Source organism: Sebastes fasciatus, chromosome 14 (assembly GCF_043250625.1).
Source record: "Sebastes fasciatus isolate fSebFas1 chromosome 14, fSebFas1.pri, whole genome shotgun sequence".
NCBI lineage: Eukaryota > Metazoa > Chordata > Actinopteri > Perciformes > Sebastidae > Sebastes > Sebastes fasciatus.
This window is the reverse complement of record NC_133808.1, coordinates 33,195,900-33,213,481: the sequence shown is the minus strand read 5'-3', so window position 1 is coordinate 33,213,481 and position 17,582 is coordinate 33,195,900. Positions and strand designations below refer to the sequence as shown.

The following is a 17,582-nucleotide window of genomic DNA, read 5'->3' as shown; positions in this document are numbered from 1 at the left end:
TATATCAGTAAGTTAGGATCTATGGCCCATCACCCCGGACCCCCAGCTGGATACTGTTTCCCACTGGCTGGATACTCCAGATGCTACAGATGCTGGTGTGACTGGGCCCTGAAGGACTGCCCCCCCCAGGAGGTTTGAATTAGACCATTTAAGAGTCGTTGGGTTTGCGGTCCGAGGTCTTCTCAGCGGCCTCAGAACTAGATAACAGAGGGAGAACTTTTAAACTGATCTCTTTCCTTTGAGTGTGTTTGGGGGGAGGTGTGTAGTGTTGTCCATCTCAGGTGCAGGTAAGATAATGACTTTGGTTTCCCTCTAAAGGTTTTTGTAAAAAGCTAAAAGTTGTTTGAAACTCACTGTAGTGGTCCTGCTTCTATCCCATCACTCCTTCAGAAACTGGCCAGGCTCCAAAGTTCGACGTCCCTCTGGAGCCGGTGACGGTGAGCGAGGGCGAGAAGCTGAGCCTGAAATGCAACATCAGCGGCTCTCCTCCGCTGACCATCCAGTGGATGAAGGATAGGAGGGAGCTGAAGTCAAGCGGGAACACTGGAATCACATTTGTTGGGGGGACGGCGTGTCTGGAGGTCAGCCCGGTCTCAAAGAGCGACGCCGGGGATTACCTCTGCAAGGCCAGCAATGCCGCTGGCACAGAGTTCTGCAAGTCCAGGGTCACTGTGAGAGGTAACGTCATCTGACATGTGATGACTGTTTACTGGCCGTCCTCTTGGGTTTACTGGTTTATCTTACACAATAAAGAACAAGAAATACTCAACCAGTGTTCCCTGATTGGGCCGTTTCCTACCCAGCTGGGATACTTTTTATAGCCCCCTTTTCCTGTAAGTAACCATGGTGACGTGTTTAGTAACCACGGTGAGGTGTTTAGTAACCACGGTGAGGTGTTTAGTAACCACGGTGAGGTGTTTAGTAACCACGGTGACGTGTTTAGTAACCACGGTGAGGTGTTTAGTAACCACGGTGAGGTGTTTAGTAACCACGGTGAGGTGTTTAGTAACCACGGTGACGTGTTTAGTAACCACGGTGAGGTGTTTAGTAACCACGGTGACGTGTTTAGTAACCACGGTGAGGTGTTTAGTAACCACGGTGAGGTGTTTAGTAACCACGGTGACGTGTTAGTAACCACGGTGACGTGTTTAGTAACCACGGTGAGGTGTTTAGTAACCACGGTGAGGTGTTTAGTAACCACGGTGACGTGTTAGTAACCACGGTGACGTGTTTAGTAACCACGGTGAGGTGTTTAGTAACCACGGTGACGTGTTTAGTAACCACGGTGAGGTGTTTAGTAACCACGGTGACGTGTTTAGTAACCACGGTGAGGTGTTTAGTAACCACGGTGAGGTGTTTAGTAACCACGGTGAGGTGTTTAGTAACCACGGTGAGGTGTTTAGTAACCACGGTGAGGTGTTTAGTAACCACGGTGAGGTGTTTAGTAACCATGGTGACGTGTTTAGTGGGTGGAGCCTTAAGTGGAGGCAGAATAATTCTCTGAACACGTTAGCTAACGCTGGCTAGCAAGTATTGTTGGCTTGTTTTTTTAACAACGGCTGAAGAAAATCGTAGTTACTCTCAACATGTTGTGTCACTCACTCTCCAGGATCACCAGAGGTAGTTGAGAAAGTTAACATGAACCAACGGGACCAGATTAGCCGTCCCCTACGCCGCTGGAGACGACTGCAGGAGGAGGAGACGGCTGGCTAATGCTAGTTAGCTAGCTAACGCCTGCTCTCCTCCCGGTGAAGTCGTCTCCTGGCGGCGAGGAATGAGGCAGAGCGACCGTGACCCGGTGCTGTCCTCTGTTGGGCTCATTTTCTGTAGCATGGTGGAATTAGCGAGGTAGCTAGCTAACTAGCCAGTCGCTAAATGAGTAAAATTTAACAACTTAATGCTTCATCCACACACTCTTGTATTATTTCACTTTATTACTTTATTACTTTATTACTTTATCAATTACTTTATTAACTGGGGTGAAACTTTTTTACCTTTTTCAAATTATTATGAGGTCAGCTTTGTGATAAAAGTCTCTTTAATATTAAACGTTTACATCTGAAACAAGTGAAGTGTAGTTTTGTAATGTTTCATTATTGAAACTGGTTTGAGGCCGTGATTGGTCTCTGTGGCAACACTGCACTCACTTCCATGATTTCTTTTCAGATACAGGAGCCAAGGCGGCCCCCGCTGAGGCTGCCGCCGCCGCCCCCGCTGCAGCTGCTCCGGTCAAAAGGCTTGACAACCTTTTCTTCATCGAGGAACCCCAAAACGTTTCTGTCACAGAGAGTAAGTTGACTGTTAGAGAGCTCTGTAATGCACACCACTCATCATGACATCGTCAGGGAAACGCCACACACGGAATCTTTTAAGTTTAATGATGGTAGACATTGGGTTCTGGTTGTAGACGTGGTTCGATACGTCCGTAAGTCAGGGTTTGAACTAAAGGGTCACATGTCAGAGGAAATGAAGAACTATGGGACAGATTCCACGGGGAGCTACATATTTGCTAATTTTTTCTTTGCAGAGGGCACTGCAACGTTCATCGCCAAGATCGGAGGTGACCCCATCCCCAGCGTGAAGTGGATGAAGGGCAAATGGAGGCAGATCACCCCCGGGGGTCGCATCTCCATCGAGCACAAGGGCCAGGATGCCAAAATGGAGATCAGAGAGGTGACCAAGTCTGACTCAGGCCTCTACAGGTGCGTCGCCACCAACAAACACGGAGAGATCGAGTGCGGTGCAGAGATGGAGGTCTCCAAGACGGAGGAAAAGGAAGGACTTGGAGATATAAGGACAAGACTGAAGAAGTAAGAGAGAGATGGAATTCTGAGGACAGATGATTGATAATACCAGATAATCTAGACGACATGTCTCTAATTGTGTTCTTGATTTTTGTCAGGACTCCCTCGAAGCAAAAGAGTCCCAAGAAAGACGGAGACGTCGATATTGTGGAGTTGCTTCGAGGTCAAGACCCCAAAGACTACGAGAGGATCCTGCAGGAGCACGGCATCCACGACTACCGCGCCATCCTGCAGGCCGTCGAGTTCCTGAAGAGGGAAAAGGAGATGAAGACCGGCAGAGTGGTGAGAGACAAAAACTGACTGGCTAAAATTCATGTTAATGTTTAGCTTTGAAGATACAGCTGCTCAAACATTTATTATAATACGTTATGATCAGACTTTATTGATCCCCTTCCAACAGCAGCACAGAGCCACACTGCAGCTGTTTCCACCCGTTTCCAGTCTTTATGCTAAGCTAAGCTAATCAGCTGCTGGCCATTGCTTCATATTCAGGGTACAGACATGAGGGTGATCTGAACATGTGAATTTCAGAGAGACAGAGAAGAAGTGGAGCAAGTACATTTCATTGAAGGATGCCCTCCTCTACTTGTGTTAACGTTGTTGTTCCCGCTACAGGAGGTGGAGCATGGCGGCCGGGTTGAAGAGGAGGACATGGCCCGGCTCATCGAGCAGCTGGAGGGACGCGTTGGCACAGAGGTACCTCAAAACAGCTCCCCTAAAGTATGTGAACATGTGATTACAAAACCATGAGCATTAATCAGCCTCTGTTCTTCTAGGAAGGTTTAGCACAAGATTGAGGATGGGGAACAATCAGTGGTAGTAACAGTGACACTGAGGCTCGTTATCCTGAGATAATGGCACATTTAAAGCTGCATTCATCAGTGTTTAGCCACTAAAGGGCAGAGAAGACACGTTTTACACAGATAGAGGGCGCTGGTTGGCGTTATCTCCACTGGGGATGGAGGGAGGCATGTCACCTTCATCTGCTGTGGGTTTTATGCTGTCTGAGAAGAAGACCTGACGTTGACTGAAAAAAGCTGAAAATATGACTAATGTTAGGGACGCCCTGAGGGTGATATTCTTTTACATTAAATCATTTTATTCAACATAAATAATAATTATTTTGATAATTGTTTTAAATGTCTTTTTGAGCTACTGAACCAACATAATTTGGTGCTATTTGTAATATATATTCATAATTTGTTAATATTGATTTTATTGATATTAATAATATCTTTAATATTTGATAATAACCAGATCAGCTCCTACCTGCGTTCACATTATGGTGCCCCGTGTGAGGCATTGTATTTTGCCCCACACGGGGCACCATTATGTTATAATCTTTGGTCACACCCACATTTTTGTTTCCACCTCTAAACTAACCAAGTGTTTACGTTCTAATTGTGCAGATTGGAGGAACACTGGTTGCTCCGGTCCTTTGTTCCTGCAGAGTTAGAAGCTTGGTGCTAACTTGCTTTGTTCATGTTGACCCATCAGTGTTGAGGACATGTTTAAACCAGGTTTTAGACGGACCCATCAGAGCTGACGACATGTTTAAACTAGGTTTTTTATCCTCAGCCCGTCTCTGTGATGGAGGACATCAGCGACCAGACAACGCCTGAGAACCAGAGCGCCACCTTTGAGTGCCAGATCCGGATTAACTACCCGGAGATCACCCTCACCTGGTACAAAGGCACCCAGAAACTGGACACCAGCGACAAGTACGGCATCAGCAGCGTGGGCGAGCGCCATTATCTGCGCATCAACAACTGCCACGTCAAAGATCAGGGCAACTACCGCGTGGTGTGTGGTCCTCACATCTCCAACGCCAAGCTCACCGTCACAGGTGCGTCTGAGCGTTTTCAACTTCCTGTCCTGTCCTGTCTTACAGACAGCGGTCTGTATGTTTGTAACATGTCCTTTGTTTTATTACCAGGAGCTGCTTACAAAACAGGTGAGCAGTCCGACTGCAGACTAACTCAACCTACTGACCTCTTGAACCTGTTTTGTTCTGTGTTTCTTTCATATTCAGTCAAAAACACTCAGCGGGTCTTAATATTGAAATAATAACATCCAGTCAATTAAATAATCCGTGTTATAAACTAACATGACTGTAATGTTGTGAAATCAGAAGCTAACTTTGATTGTCTGGTTTTAGCCGAACAAATTCAGTTCACTAAATGCATCAGAAGCATCGAGGTCAATGAACGCAACTGTGCCACCTTCGAGTGCGAATTGTCCTTCGACAACGCTACCGTCACATGGTACAAAGACTCGTGGGAGCTCAGAGAGAGCCCAAAATATAACTTCAGGACCGATGGCCGGCGCCACTTTATGACCATCCGCAACGTAACGGCAGAGGATGAAGGTTTGTTAGACTACAAATCTAAACTGCACATTTCTCTGAAGAGACAAGAAAAAATACTTCAAAATGTTTTATTTTAGAGGTTCAACTTTTAGCTCTGCAACACTGACAAAATTGACATATTTTAGGACATTTTTCATATTTTTTCACATATTTTACTTAACAATTTTCAACACTTTACACATTTCTACTTCGGATATTTTTCACATTTTTTTTTACATTTTCACGTATTTTTGTCACATATTTTACTAAAGATTTTGGACATTTTTCAGATATTGTTCACATGGTTTTTTAAATTTTTTTTTTACATATTTTGCTAATAATTTTTGGACATTTTTCAGATATCTTTAACATATTTGTCCTGTTTATGAGCTGGTTAACACACAGAGAAAAGAGCAACATGATAAGACATGCTGAGCATTAATAATGTCTCCACTCCGTCAGGCGTTTACTCGGTGATTGCTCGTCTGGAGCCGATGGGAGAAGCTCGAAGCACAGCGGAGCTTTACCTGTCAGGCAAAGGTCTGTAGGTTTCATTTAACAGATAACGTTTCTGATGTTCCTCTCAGTTCAAACTTTAGTTCTAATACTAGTTTGTCCTTTCACAGAGGTTGGGTTAGGAAAGGTTCCTCAGGGTGAGTACTTTATTAAATAGTATCACTGATAAATCTCAAAACCCTAACAATTAAAACATTAAATTAGCTGATTATTCTAACTTCATTGTGAAATGGAAGAAGTTAATTTGAAGCTGAATTAATTGAAGTTGTATTTGTGGTAAACCTTCAGACATCCCCGACTCGTCAGTTCATGTCCCAGAAGCAGCGGCTCTGTTTGTTCGAGGTGAGTCTGGGACTCTTCGTACCAAACGTTAACTCTTTATCCTCCGCTCAGCTGGTTTCAATCATAAATGTCTTTTTCTACCAAAAGATTCCTCTGAATTTTATCACTACGAAGAACGATCAGAAGTGAAAGGTACAGCATATATAATAAGAATGAAATTAGTACTAACTGTCATCACTTCCAACTCTATTAATTCTTATTTTGCGTGAAGAAATGTGATTCACCGACTTTCTGCATTTCAACATGAAAACATTTTCCCTCCATCCTAAAACCTTCATCATCCTCATCTTCCTCCCGTAACCGTCATCCTCAGTGATCATTTTGAACTCCGTTAATATTCATTCAACCATCATCCCTCCTAATAACTCTAATTCCACCTCAGCGTGTGACGTCGTGGAATAACAACTCAATATATAACTTCAAATGTACAGAAGAGGATTAATATGAAAAATAATCCAGTTTAATCTCAAATTCATGAGATCAAGGTCAGAATGCAACAATTAAAGAATGAAATAAATTCTGACTTTAATATCAAAAGTATCTAAATCACACAATTCCTAGACATTAAGTGAAAAACTTTGAGATTAAAGGATTCAATTAAAAGAAATCTAATCTGGAAATCAGAATTAGTCAGAGATTAAAGTCTAAAATCCTGATTTTAATCACATTAAAGAGATTCATCTCAGAATTCCTACATAAAAATCTGATTTTTTTTTAATTCAGCGCAGAATTCTAAGATTAAAACAAAAATGTTAAACCAAGACTTAATCTTGACTTTTATGTGAGAGGTTTCCGAGATCAGTCTCATAAATTCGAATTCTCAGATTGATGAATTTAATCTGAGAATTTCTGGATGGTCTAATTTGAAAATGAGATATTTGAAAATAAAAACAGAATTTTGAAATTAAAGTTTGACATTAAAGTCTGAATTCTGGCCTTAATCTCATAATTCCCTCAGTTTAATTTACACATGTTAAAGTCTGAAATTTCAGTATTTTATTTGAGATTAAAGTGAGATTTGTGAGTTTAATCTCAGACGTGAAATGATTGTTTTCTATAATCTTCTTCTGCTCAAAGTTGAGATCTCTAACAGCTGATTATCTTTAATGATCCGACAGTTGAAGAAGAGACGGTTTCTGTTCGCTACTCCGCCGTCGCAGGTATCAACATTATTCTTCTTTATTCTGTCTGTCCTCCATTCATCTGTCTGTCTGTCTGTCTGTCCTCCATCCATCTGTCTGTCTGTCTATCTGTCTGTCTGTTGGGTCGGCCATGTTTCTTCATTAATAGCTCTGTTGGGTCGGCCATGTTTCTTCATTCATCCTCCTCCATAACTCTGGATAGTCCAGACCTCGCCAACAGTCTTCTTCTTCTGTCTAAGTTGACTTTTCTCGTCCAGCAAAAGCGAAGCGAGTGGTTGGAGAGGTGGTTGAGAGGACGGAAGTGGAGAGGAGAGAAGAAGTCCATGAAGGTATAAAAGCTTGTGGCTGTAACGTAACCAAGCCGCTGCTCGCAAATCTGTTAGCCGCCATGTTTGTTTCCGCGTTAAACGCTTCAAACGCCGCCAGCTGCTTCTAAAGCTTCCTCTTCTTCTGTCTGACTGTAGATCGTCTTTATAGATCATCTTTATTCATGTTTGTGTTGCTCTGACTCTTGTTCTCGCCTCTCTCATTAACATCAGTAGAGCGCTCTGCTCAGTAGAAGGCACACAGTAGAGTAGAGCTGCTCCTAGAAGCTTCTTCTTCTGTCTGACTGTAGATCATCTTTATTCATGTTTGTGTTTTATGTCTCTAACTCTTGTTCTCGCCTCTTCATGCTCTTATTAATATTACTAGAGCGCTCTGCTCAGTAAAAGGCACACAGTAGATAGACAATAGAGGAGACAGTAGAGTAAACAGTAGAGCTGCTTCTAGATGCTTTATTTCTGTCTGACTGTACATCATCTTTATTCATGTTTATGTTTCTCTGACTCTTGTTCTCGCCTCTTATTAACATCAGTAGAGAGCTCTGCTCAGTTGAAGGCACATAGTAGGCAGTAGATAGACAGTAGATAGACAGTAGATAGACAGTAGAGCTGCTTCTAGAAGCTTTATTTCTGTCTGACTGTAGATCATCTTTATTCATGTTTGTGTTTCTCTGACTCTTGTTCTCGCCTCTTCCTGCTCTTATTAACATCAGTAGAGCTCTCTGCTCAGTAGAAGGCACACAGTAGAGTAGTCAGTAGATAGACAGTAGAGTAGACAGTAGAGTAGAGAGTAGATAGACAGTAGATAGACAGTAGAGTAGACAGTAGAGTAGACAGCAGATAGATAGTAGAGTAGACAGTAGAGTAGACAGCAGATAGACAGTAGATAGACAGCAGATAGACAGCAGATAGACAGTAGATATACAGTAGAGTAGACAGTAGAGTAGTCAGTAGATATACAGTAGAGTAGACAGTAGATAGACAGTAGATAGACAGTAGAGTAGTCAGTAGATAGACAGTAGATAGACAGTAGAGTAGTCAGTAGATAGACAGTAGAGTAGTCAGTAGATAGACAGTAGAGTAGACAGTAGATAGACAGTAGATAGACAGCAGATAGACAGTAGATAGACAGTAGAGTAGACAGTAGATAGACAGTAGATAGACAGTAGATAGACAGTAGAGTAGACAGCAGATAGACAGTAGATAGACAGCAGATAGACAGTAGGATAGACAGTAGATAGACAGTAGAGTAGACAGTAGGATAGACAGTAGAGTATACAGTAGATAGACAGTAGACAGACAGTAGATAGACAGTAGAGTAGACAGTAGATAGACAGTAGAGTATACAGTAGATAGACAGTAGAGTAGACAGAGTAGACAGTAGGATAGACAGTAGAGTATACAGTAGATAGACAGTAGGATAGACAGTAGAGTATACAGCAGATAGACAGTAGGATAGACAGTAGAGTATACAGTAGATAGACAGTAGATAGACAGTAGATAGACAGTAGAGTATACAGTAGATAGACAGTAGATAGACAGTAGAGTATACAGTAGATAGACAGTAGATAGACAGTAGATCACAGTAGAGTATACAGTAGATAGACAGTAGATAGACAGTAGATAGACAGTAGAGTATACAGTAGATAGACAGTAGATAGACAGCAGATAGACAGCAGATAGACAGTAGATAGACAGTAGAGTATACAGTAGAGTAGTCAGTAGATATACAGTAGATAGACAGTAGAGCTGGTGTGGTAGTTTTAATGTGACCTTTCTTTATCTTCCAAGTGTCTGAGGTTTACAGGAGAGCCGAGGAGAAAGCTGTGGCTCCGCCTCCAGCTCCAGGTAGAAACACCTGCTCTTGTTTCGACCACTTCCTGTCTGTCTTCCTGTCTCATTCATGTTTCTCCCAACCTTTCTTCTTCTTCTTCTTCTTCTTCTTCGACTTCTTCCTCCTTTCTTCACATATTTCTCTTGTAAATAATCAGAGATTCTTGATGTTAGTCAGTAAACTGATCTCCATGATGATATTTTACCTGAAGCAGAGAAGCCGCTGTCTGAGGTCACTGCCGCCGTCAGCGCTCCGGCTTGGCGAGAGGAGCCTCCGACGCCAGAAGGTAACGTTCACAACAACATATGTTTATCACTGACTGTCTGTGATCTTAGAGAGTCTTTATCGGCTCACATTCTTCATTCTTAATAAATAAAAAAGAAAAGACACAAAACTCTTTTCTAATTAAATAAAAAAACAGGACAGATATTAAAAAAATACTTTCTTGACATTTTCTTTTGCATTTTTACATGTTTGATACAATAAAAATCCTGCTGTTAAAAAATTAAATATATATGTATTTATATTTATATAAATATATATATTATATAAAATCTGTATTATATAAGTGTATATGTATAAATATAATAATATTTATATAATACATATATACGTATATATATGTAGATGTATATACATTTTTAAGTATAAATATATATAAAATAATACATCAATATATAAATAAATATATATGTATACATATTTTATATATATTAATACTGCTGTTATAAATTAACATTTATATGTATATTTATAACAGCAATATTTTTACATACTGTATATATTTATTACAGGTAATTGTTTTTGAACATTATCAGGGCTGTCCTCCATTCTTCGTCGACTAATCGATAAGTTGATTTAATGGACAGATCTGTAAAAGTGAGTTTGTCCACAAAGAATCAAACAAAAGCTCAACTTTAAATCTGGTGTTTACCAGAGATGAGCTCACACGTTTCTTAAAAAATAGAAATAAGTCATTCAGCATAAAAAAGCGTAAATAACGACTAATGGACTAAAGAAATCTTAATGGACTGAAACCAAAACAAACGATTAGTCGACTAATGGACTAAGAGGAGGCAGCCCTGAACATTAGACACCATTTGAACCTCTCACACTTTGCTATGCTGTCTTTAATATCTCCATCAGGAGGTTTTCTCTTCCTGTCTATAGAACTTCATGTTGTCTAAAGTGTCTCAGCTAAATTTTAGACAATGCGTACAGAGCATTGTGTTCTTGGCTTTCCGTCCGTCAGTCTGTCTGTTATATATATATATATATACTGTATATACTGTGTCTGTTCATGTTTTGTGTGATATCTTTTCCTTCTTTGACCTCTTCTTTAACTCTTAAAGATGTGTGTCCTCTGTGTTGACTCAGTCATATTTCTCTGTTAACCTTGAAGAACCTTCCGTTTACACGGAACCAGAACCTCAACCAGAGAAAGTGACCGTTCCCAGAAAGGTCACACCTGAACCGTATAAACCAAAGCCTTCAGCCCCGCCAAAAACAGTTCCCGTCGAGCCTAAAGTAGCTCCTCAGAAACCGGCTACGCCTGAGCTGAAGGTGCCAAAAATGAAGCCTGAACCTGAAGCACCGAAAGTTGAACCTGCAAAGAAAAAACCAGAAGCCCCTAAAGCGAGAGGTAAAGTTGTTCAGCTGAAACGACGTTGTGTTATAGAGAATGTCTCTCATGTTGCTGTGGTCCACACACATAACTCTTTAATGAATGTTCTTTATGTTCGTCACTACTAACCTCTTTATCATCTAACATATCTGGAGCTGACAGCATACAGGCTTCAGGGTGTTTAGATCAAGCATCCCTCAACAAACTAACTCTAGAAATGAATGCCATAGCTGTAGTGTGTTAATTAATAATGAAGCTCACACTGTGTTCCTTTAATCAACCTTAAGATACATGTAGAGTAAATGGAAAACGTTTTAATGTTCTCCAGCTGTAGCCAAACCAGAGGAAGTCGTAGTTCAGCCATTCGCTGCCAAGATTACTCCACCAAAGACTGAAGATGGTTTAACCAAAGGTATCTTTGATATGTGTTGTCATGGCTTAACACAAAAAAGTCTATGTTGTGTGTTTCTGTATTAGCACTCGTTAGAGTGCTCTGTGATGTCGAAGCCTTAGTGGTTACTGAACATATATGTATAATGTTCTTTAAAGCACCAGAACAACCAAAGCCTGAAGAACCAGCCAAGGTTCCTCCCTCGGCACCAGAACGTCTTCCAGCGAAAGGTATCGATCGTTGACAGTCATCCTTCCTCTCATATCTTCTGTCAGACTTAATTCACTCGTTCAGAGTGTGATCTTTGATTCCGTGTTGGCCGTGGTCATTACCTGTCGGTTAAACTATACATAATGTTCTCTTAAGTGCAAGATGTACCCAGACCAGAGGAACCACAGGTTACTCCACCCAAGGCTGAAGCTCTTCCAACTAAAGGTACTGCCTAAGACGCTCTTAATAGGTTTCTTTGTTCTACTGTTCTGTTTTCTGTTTGTGTTGTTTCTCATGTTTAGTTTTATCAATTGAATCTTTAAGTATCACATGGGAAGTAATCTTTCCAAAATATCTTCTGTGAATATCTTTGAGCCTGCTAAGCACTCGTTAGAGTGTGACAAAATATGGTTTACGAGATAATCATCTTATACATAAATGTTCTTCAAAGTTGTCTCAGAACAGAAGACATCTGAACCTGCAAGAAAACCGCAGCTGCTGGCTGGTAAACCTGAGCCAGAAGCACCGAGGTCTGTCTCTGAAACAAGACCAGAAGAACCAAAGAGGGTTCCAGAAAAACCTAAGGAGGGTCTGGAAGAAACAAAGAGGGTTGCTGCGGTGCCAAGGAAGGTTCAAGAAACACCAAAGAGGGTACCAGAAGAACCCAAGAAAGTACTAGAAGAACCCAAAAAGTTTGTGGAAGAAACAAAGAGGGTTCCCGAAGCCCCAAAGAAGGTTCCAGAAGAACCAAAGAAGACTCCAGAAGAACCCAAAAAGGTTGTGGAAGAAAGAAAGAGGGTTCCTGAAGCCCCAAAGAAGGTTCCAGAAGAACCAAAGAAGACTCCAGAAGAACCCAAAAAGGTTGTGGAAGAAAGAAAGAGGGTTCCTGAAGCCCCAAAGAAGGTACCAGAAGAACCAAAGAAGACTCCAACGGCGCACAAAGTGGTTACTGAACCACCAGTAGAGCAGAAGAAAACTCCAGAGGCTCCAACTTTAGTTCCAGAGGTTCCAACTTTAGTACTAGAGGAACCAGTGCTGCAACGCCGAGAACCAACACCACAAGATTTGGAAACACCAAAGCAAATTCCTCTGGCTAAACTGCGTCAGCAACAAGGTAGATAAGTCTGAACATCTCTTTAACTAATCCTTACTCATCTTGATCTTTTAACTCACTCTTTGCATATTTGATTCTGAGCTATTAAGCCAATCCTTTAAAGGTTTAGTCCTGATGTGTGTGCTGTCATGTGTGTTGACTGTTTACTACATCATATCATTATCAAACCAGTAAAACAGAGGGAGATACCACAGGAAACAACAGTACTAGCAAGAACAAAGCTGGAGGCGGGTACACCTATCAAAGGTATGATTAAACTTAAACAAACCTCTCTCAGGTACTTTTAGAAAGTCACTTTCTTGTAGTTTGACTAATTGTATTTATTTGTCCCTAAAACCAGATGAGGTTATTCCTTCTGGAACAGTATTAGTCCAGCCAAAGTCTAAAGAAACTCCACAGCAGAGAGGTAGTGATTCATAATACTCACAGTTTAGTTGTGAAATGAGGCTCACACTGAAATCTGTCTTTTTGTGTCTTGATGGTTTTTGTCTCTTGTGTTTTCCTCTTGGCCACCGCTCCATGGTGCAAATCTTCAATCTTGGGTGATATCTTAAAAAAATGACTCCGAAAACTGATCTTAATCAAACAACAGTAGTGCTTGAAGACAGCGGCAAGTCGACTCTAAAGAGAGAGAGGATTTCTCAGGCAGAAGAAGTTGGACAAAAGGAAGTCAGGACATACAAAAGGGGAGTGGAGGTCAGGGAGTCCGTCGTGAGAGAAGAAAGCACTTTGAGAAGGGAGACAAGACGCAAAATGGATGAGGTTTCTACATGGTACCGTGGAGGTCGGCAGGTTGAAGACACTGAGCCACTAGAGGACATTGATCCAGCGTACACAGAATGCGAGGACTCTGAACCTCATGAAGAAGACTTTCCAGAGGACAGAGCAGTGGACTGGAGGGAAGACTTGTCTTTGAGGTCTGTGTCTCCACCTCTAAAGGAAGCTGACCTTCTTCCATCAAAAAGAGACGTCACGCCTCCACCTGAAACGACTCGTCCTACGAAGAGAGAAGTTCCTCCTCGTGACGCTGGATTCACATCCCAAAAAGAGATAATGGCCTACAAGAAAACTGCACAGGACAAGAAACTTGTGGAAGCGGACATTCCTTCAACTTATACCGAGCAGAAAGAAGTTACTGAACCATTTGTATTGGTACATCATGAAGAAACTGAAGAAGAAACTGTCTCTCTGATGGAAGGTCTTGCTAAACATAAAATCTCTTCTAAAGAAATCACTGCACCAAAGAAGCCTAGAGTACCTAAAGAAATCACTCTCTTCAAGAAAGCTGACTCTGTTGAAGTGGAAAAAGTTCCATCTGAAAGATCCATGCCTCGTAAGCCTGGACAAGACTTACCCCAAAGTCTTCCCAAATCCACTCTTTCTCATCCTATGACAGCAGTTCCTCCCAAAGAAGAAGTAATAATCCATAAAAAGATGGAGTCTCCCAAAGCTGCAGGAGAAATGTATCTTGAAGACATTGTACCTCTGGAGAAACTGACTCCTGTGTTGAGAGAAGTGTCCTTTGAAGAAGAACTTCTCCCAGCAACAAGATCTGTACCAGCAAGTAGGGAAGTGTCACCTCCAGTTCCAGCTCAAACTCCTTCAACTGAGAAAATAGTCTGTCTTGAGAAAGAAATTTCACCACCAAAAGAAATTGTTCTGCCTACAAAGAAGACCTCTCCTGCACTCCACAAAGCCGTTGTTGCTCCTAAAGAACACTTTCCTACCGAAGATGTTACTGTACCCAAGAAACCGATCACTAAAGCCAAGGTTGCTCCAACTCCAAAATCCCAAGTTCCACAACAGAAGAAACCTCAAACCCCTGAAGAAGAAACTCTTTTTTCCAAGAAGCCTGCATCTCTGGAACAAAAAAGAATCACCGCCAAGCTGGATTCTCCCGAAGAAACAAGAACCGCTGAAGAAGAACTTGTCCCAGCAACAAGATCTATACCAGCAAGTAGGGAAGTGTCACCTCCAGTTCCAGCTCAAACTCCTTCACCTGAGAAAATAGTCTGTCTTGAGAAAGAAATTTCACCACCAAAAGAAACTGTTCTGCCTACAAAGAAGACCTCTCCTGCACTCCACAAAGTCATTGTTGCTCCTAAAGAAGACTTTCCCCCTGAAGATGTGACCCTTCCTAAGAAACCTATCGCTAAAGCCAAGGTTGCTCCAACTCCAAAATCCCAAGTTCCACCACAGAAGCAACCTCTAACCCCTGAAGAAGAAACTCTTCCTTCCAAGAAGCCTGCATCTCTGGAACAAAAAATAATCACCGCCAAGCTGGATTCTCCTGAAGAAACAAGAATCGCTGCAACTGAACCTCCACTAACAAGAGAAGATGACAAGAAAGCAAAGAAGGGAACACAGGAGAGTGAACAACAAACTCTTCAGAAAGGTATTCTTTCTTATTTGAGCCGCATAGGCTCATGATCACCATAAGATCAACCCCTCTTTAAAGAGATTAACATCTCACCTTTACTCTACTCACATCTTCCAATAGGGTCTTGAATAACAAGAAAATATGGCACTAATTGTTACAGTAAGCCGTCTTCGTCCATTGTCTTTGTTTTTTAATGTCAGTAATCTAGAAGTTACGCCATGTACTAAGGAACCTTTCTTGGTCTACTAACATCTTTCATTGTTGAGTTTTTGTTTTTCCTTCATCAGCTGACATTCTGTCACGTCTCCAATCTTGTCACTTCTACTTGTTTGTGCTGTTTGGAGTAATTCATCTTTTGCCCTTAATAAATCTTGATTGACCATAATGTTGTCTTGGTCGTGATCTTGGCATCTTGTATTCCCAAAGTGTCTCCTCCAGAGGAGAAGAAACCATCTGCACCAGTAGCAAAGCCTTCAGCTGCTCCTCCAGCTGCTCCTCCTGCTGCTCCTCCTGCTGCTCCTCCTGCAGGTAGTCTGTTCAGTTTGAACTGTCCTCATCTTTGCTGGTTCATCAAGAGTCAGCCATGTTGGTTTTCTTGTTTGTTTGTTTGTGTTGTTCTTATTGGCTCCCTCTTCAAGTTTCCATGTTTTTACTTTTCATGTCGCTCTTAATATCTTGTTTTCTTGGTCGTGATCTTGGCATCTTGTTTTCCCAAAGTGTCTCCTCCAGAGGAGAAGAAACCTTCTGCACCAGCAGCAAAGCCTTCGGCTGTTCCTTCAGCTGTTCCTCCTGCTCCTGCAGCCAGAGCTGCTCCTCCTGCAGGTAGTCTGTTCAGTTTGTTCTGTCCTCGTCTTTGCTGGCTCATCAAGAGTCAGCCGTGTTGGTTTTCTTTTGGTCCATTGTTTGTTTGTGTTGTTCTTATCGTCTCACTTGTCTTCAAGTGTCCATATTTTTTACTTTTTATGTCACCCGTTAAATCTGGTTGTCTTGGTCGTGATCTTGGCATCTTGTATTCCCAAAGTGTCTCCTCCAGAGGAGAAGAAACCATCTGCACCAGCATCAAAGCCTTCAGCTGCTCCTCCAGCTGCTCCTTCTGCAGCCAGAGCTGCTCCTCCTGCAGGTACTTTCTTCACTTCCTTTGTATGTTGTTGTGAACTAAATGTCTGTCTGTGTGTTTTCTTTGCTGGCTTATCACAAGGTATCCTCATGATTTTCTCTTTCGTCCATTGCCATTTCACTTGCTGTCCACGGTGTCCTCAGTCTTATCTTGTCTGTCCTGATTGACCATGTTGTTGTCTTGGTCGTGATCTTGGCATCTTGTATTTTAAAGTGTCTCCCCCAGAGGAGACAAAACCATCTGCACCAGCACCAAAGCCATCACCTCCTGCTGCTCCTGCAGGTACTTCTTTCTCTTTGTTGTGTGTCCTCTTTTTGTGTTGATGTGTTTTTGAACATAGAAATCTTCCGCTGTCTGTCTGTTTATCCTTATGCTCTTGTCATCACTCTTAACATCTTTGATCTGTCTTAATGTCTTCTGTTCTCTTGGTTGTGACCTTTGCTATCTTGTACTTCAAAGTGTCTCCTCCAGTGGAAAAGAAACCGTCTCCACCAACACCAAAGCCTCCAGCAGAAACAGCTGCTGCTCCCACAGGTAGTTTCTTCTGTTTGTCATGTATGTTGTTTAACTTCCTGTTTGTCCTACCTCAAAGGAACCTGTTGATGTGGATTCTTTCACTTTGTCTGTTTTGTTAAAGTATCTGTCAGTTGCTTGTTCATCAGATCTTTGCCAGTGATTTTAATCAAGTTGGCATTCTTGTAGCTCGAGTTGCACCAGTGGTGAAGAAACCCTCTCCACCAGTCGTAAAGACTGAACCCTCTCCTGTATCGGAGGAAATCTCTCCGCCTGAAGGTAACATGTCTTTGTGTTGCTCTCTTCTGTTTGTCTTACGACAGCTTCAGTCTTAATACAAAGCAGTCTGAGCTGTGATTTAAGAAATGCATTCAGTGTCTAACTCTGTCTGTATCTGTTGGTCTGATGTTTGTTTTGAACTAAAATCCATTTTATGTCCTTTAATCCGATCCAAGTGTTTCATATTAACAATATCTGTTGAATGAGGCCAAATAACGTTCACCTCTCTTGGTGCATCTGGAGTTACGTTACTGTAACTCGGCACACAAGCTGTGATGTTGAACACCTGATAAAGTCATATAGCCCTCTTTAAGTGGAAATGCATGCCTCACTTTCTTAACTCGAGTGTCTGTCCAACATATATGAACCTTCTTCTTTTCTTTGCATTGCGTATACTTATATTGATCTTATTTAAATTCTTGCAGACAAGGAACCAGTTTCAGCACCTGGACCAACTAAAGGTATATACTGTATATACTGCTCCTATTTTAATTCCTCCTTCTATTTAAATGGTTCATATTTTTTGTTTCACTTTGTTTAGCTCTTTTCTTTTTTACTGTGTTAGCTGATGCTTCTTGTTTTCTGCACTAAATATCCCCTTTGCTGCTGTACACTGCAATTTCCCCACTGCGGGACTAATAAAGGA

The 17,582-nt window shown here is 41.7% G+C and overlaps 2 protein-coding genes across 2 annotated transcripts in view; both read left to right on the top strand.

Annotated features, from left to right (window-relative positions):
• ttn.1 (titin, tandem duplicate 1) overlaps positions 1-17,582 on the top strand; it is a 227,197-nt gene that overhangs the window by 90,061 nt on the left and 119,554 nt on the right. The window contains exons 40-63 of the mRNA XM_074658001.1: positions 391-678; positions 2,167-2,289; positions 2,528-2,810; positions 2,903-3,086; positions 3,420-3,500; positions 4,383-4,650; positions 7,409-7,480; positions 9,266-9,322; positions 9,523-9,594; positions 10,711-10,950; positions 11,261-11,344; positions 11,482-11,553; positions 11,690-11,758; positions 11,985-12,647; positions 12,819-12,893; positions 12,988-13,053; positions 13,240-15,042; positions 15,454-15,555; positions 15,745-15,849; positions 16,049-16,147; positions 16,358-16,426; positions 16,604-16,678; positions 16,847-16,936; positions 17,362-17,397. Of these exons, the coding sequence (XP_074514102.1) occupies positions 391-678; positions 2,167-2,289; positions 2,528-2,810; positions 2,903-3,086; positions 3,420-3,500; positions 4,383-4,650; positions 7,409-7,480; positions 9,266-9,322; positions 9,523-9,594; positions 10,711-10,950; positions 11,261-11,344; positions 11,482-11,553; positions 11,690-11,758; positions 11,985-12,647; positions 12,819-12,893; positions 12,988-13,053; positions 13,240-15,042; positions 15,454-15,555; positions 15,745-15,849; positions 16,049-16,147; positions 16,358-16,426; positions 16,604-16,678; positions 16,847-16,936; positions 17,362-17,397 (5,076 nt within the window). The remainder of the gene's footprint in view (positions 1-390; positions 679-2,166; positions 2,290-2,527; positions 2,811-2,902; positions 3,087-3,419; positions 3,501-4,382; positions 4,651-7,408; positions 7,481-9,265; positions 9,323-9,522; positions 9,595-10,710; positions 10,951-11,260; positions 11,345-11,481; positions 11,554-11,689; positions 11,759-11,984; positions 12,648-12,818; positions 12,894-12,987; positions 13,054-13,239; positions 15,043-15,453; positions 15,556-15,744; positions 15,850-16,048; positions 16,148-16,357; positions 16,427-16,603; positions 16,679-16,846; positions 16,937-17,361; positions 17,398-17,582) is intronic.
• LOC141782003 (titin-like) lies at positions 4,910-7,394 on the top strand. The gene is made up of 7 exons (XM_074658009.1): positions 4,910-5,172; positions 5,614-5,691; positions 5,778-5,804; positions 5,956-6,009; positions 6,097-6,141; positions 7,128-7,169; positions 7,354-7,394. The coding sequence occupies exons 1-7, from the start codon at positions 5,139-5,141 to the stop codon at positions 7,392-7,394; spliced, it is 321 nt and encodes a 106-aa protein (XP_074514110.1). The 5' UTR covers positions 4,910-5,138.

Bases quoted from the DNA above. Each gene is read 5' to 3' on its own strand.
- LOC141782003 (XM_074658009.1), top strand. From the start codon at position 5,139: ATGACCATCCGCAACGTAACGGCAGAGGATGAAG. The intron at 5,805-5,955 runs GTGAGTACTTTA...GTAAACCTTCAG, and splicing joins GTTAGGAAAGGTTCCTCAGG to ACATCCCCGACTCGTCAGTT. The intron at 6,142-7,127 runs GTACAGCATATA...ATGATCCGACAG, and splicing joins AGAACGATCAGAAGTGAAAG to TTGAAGAAGAGACGGTTTCT.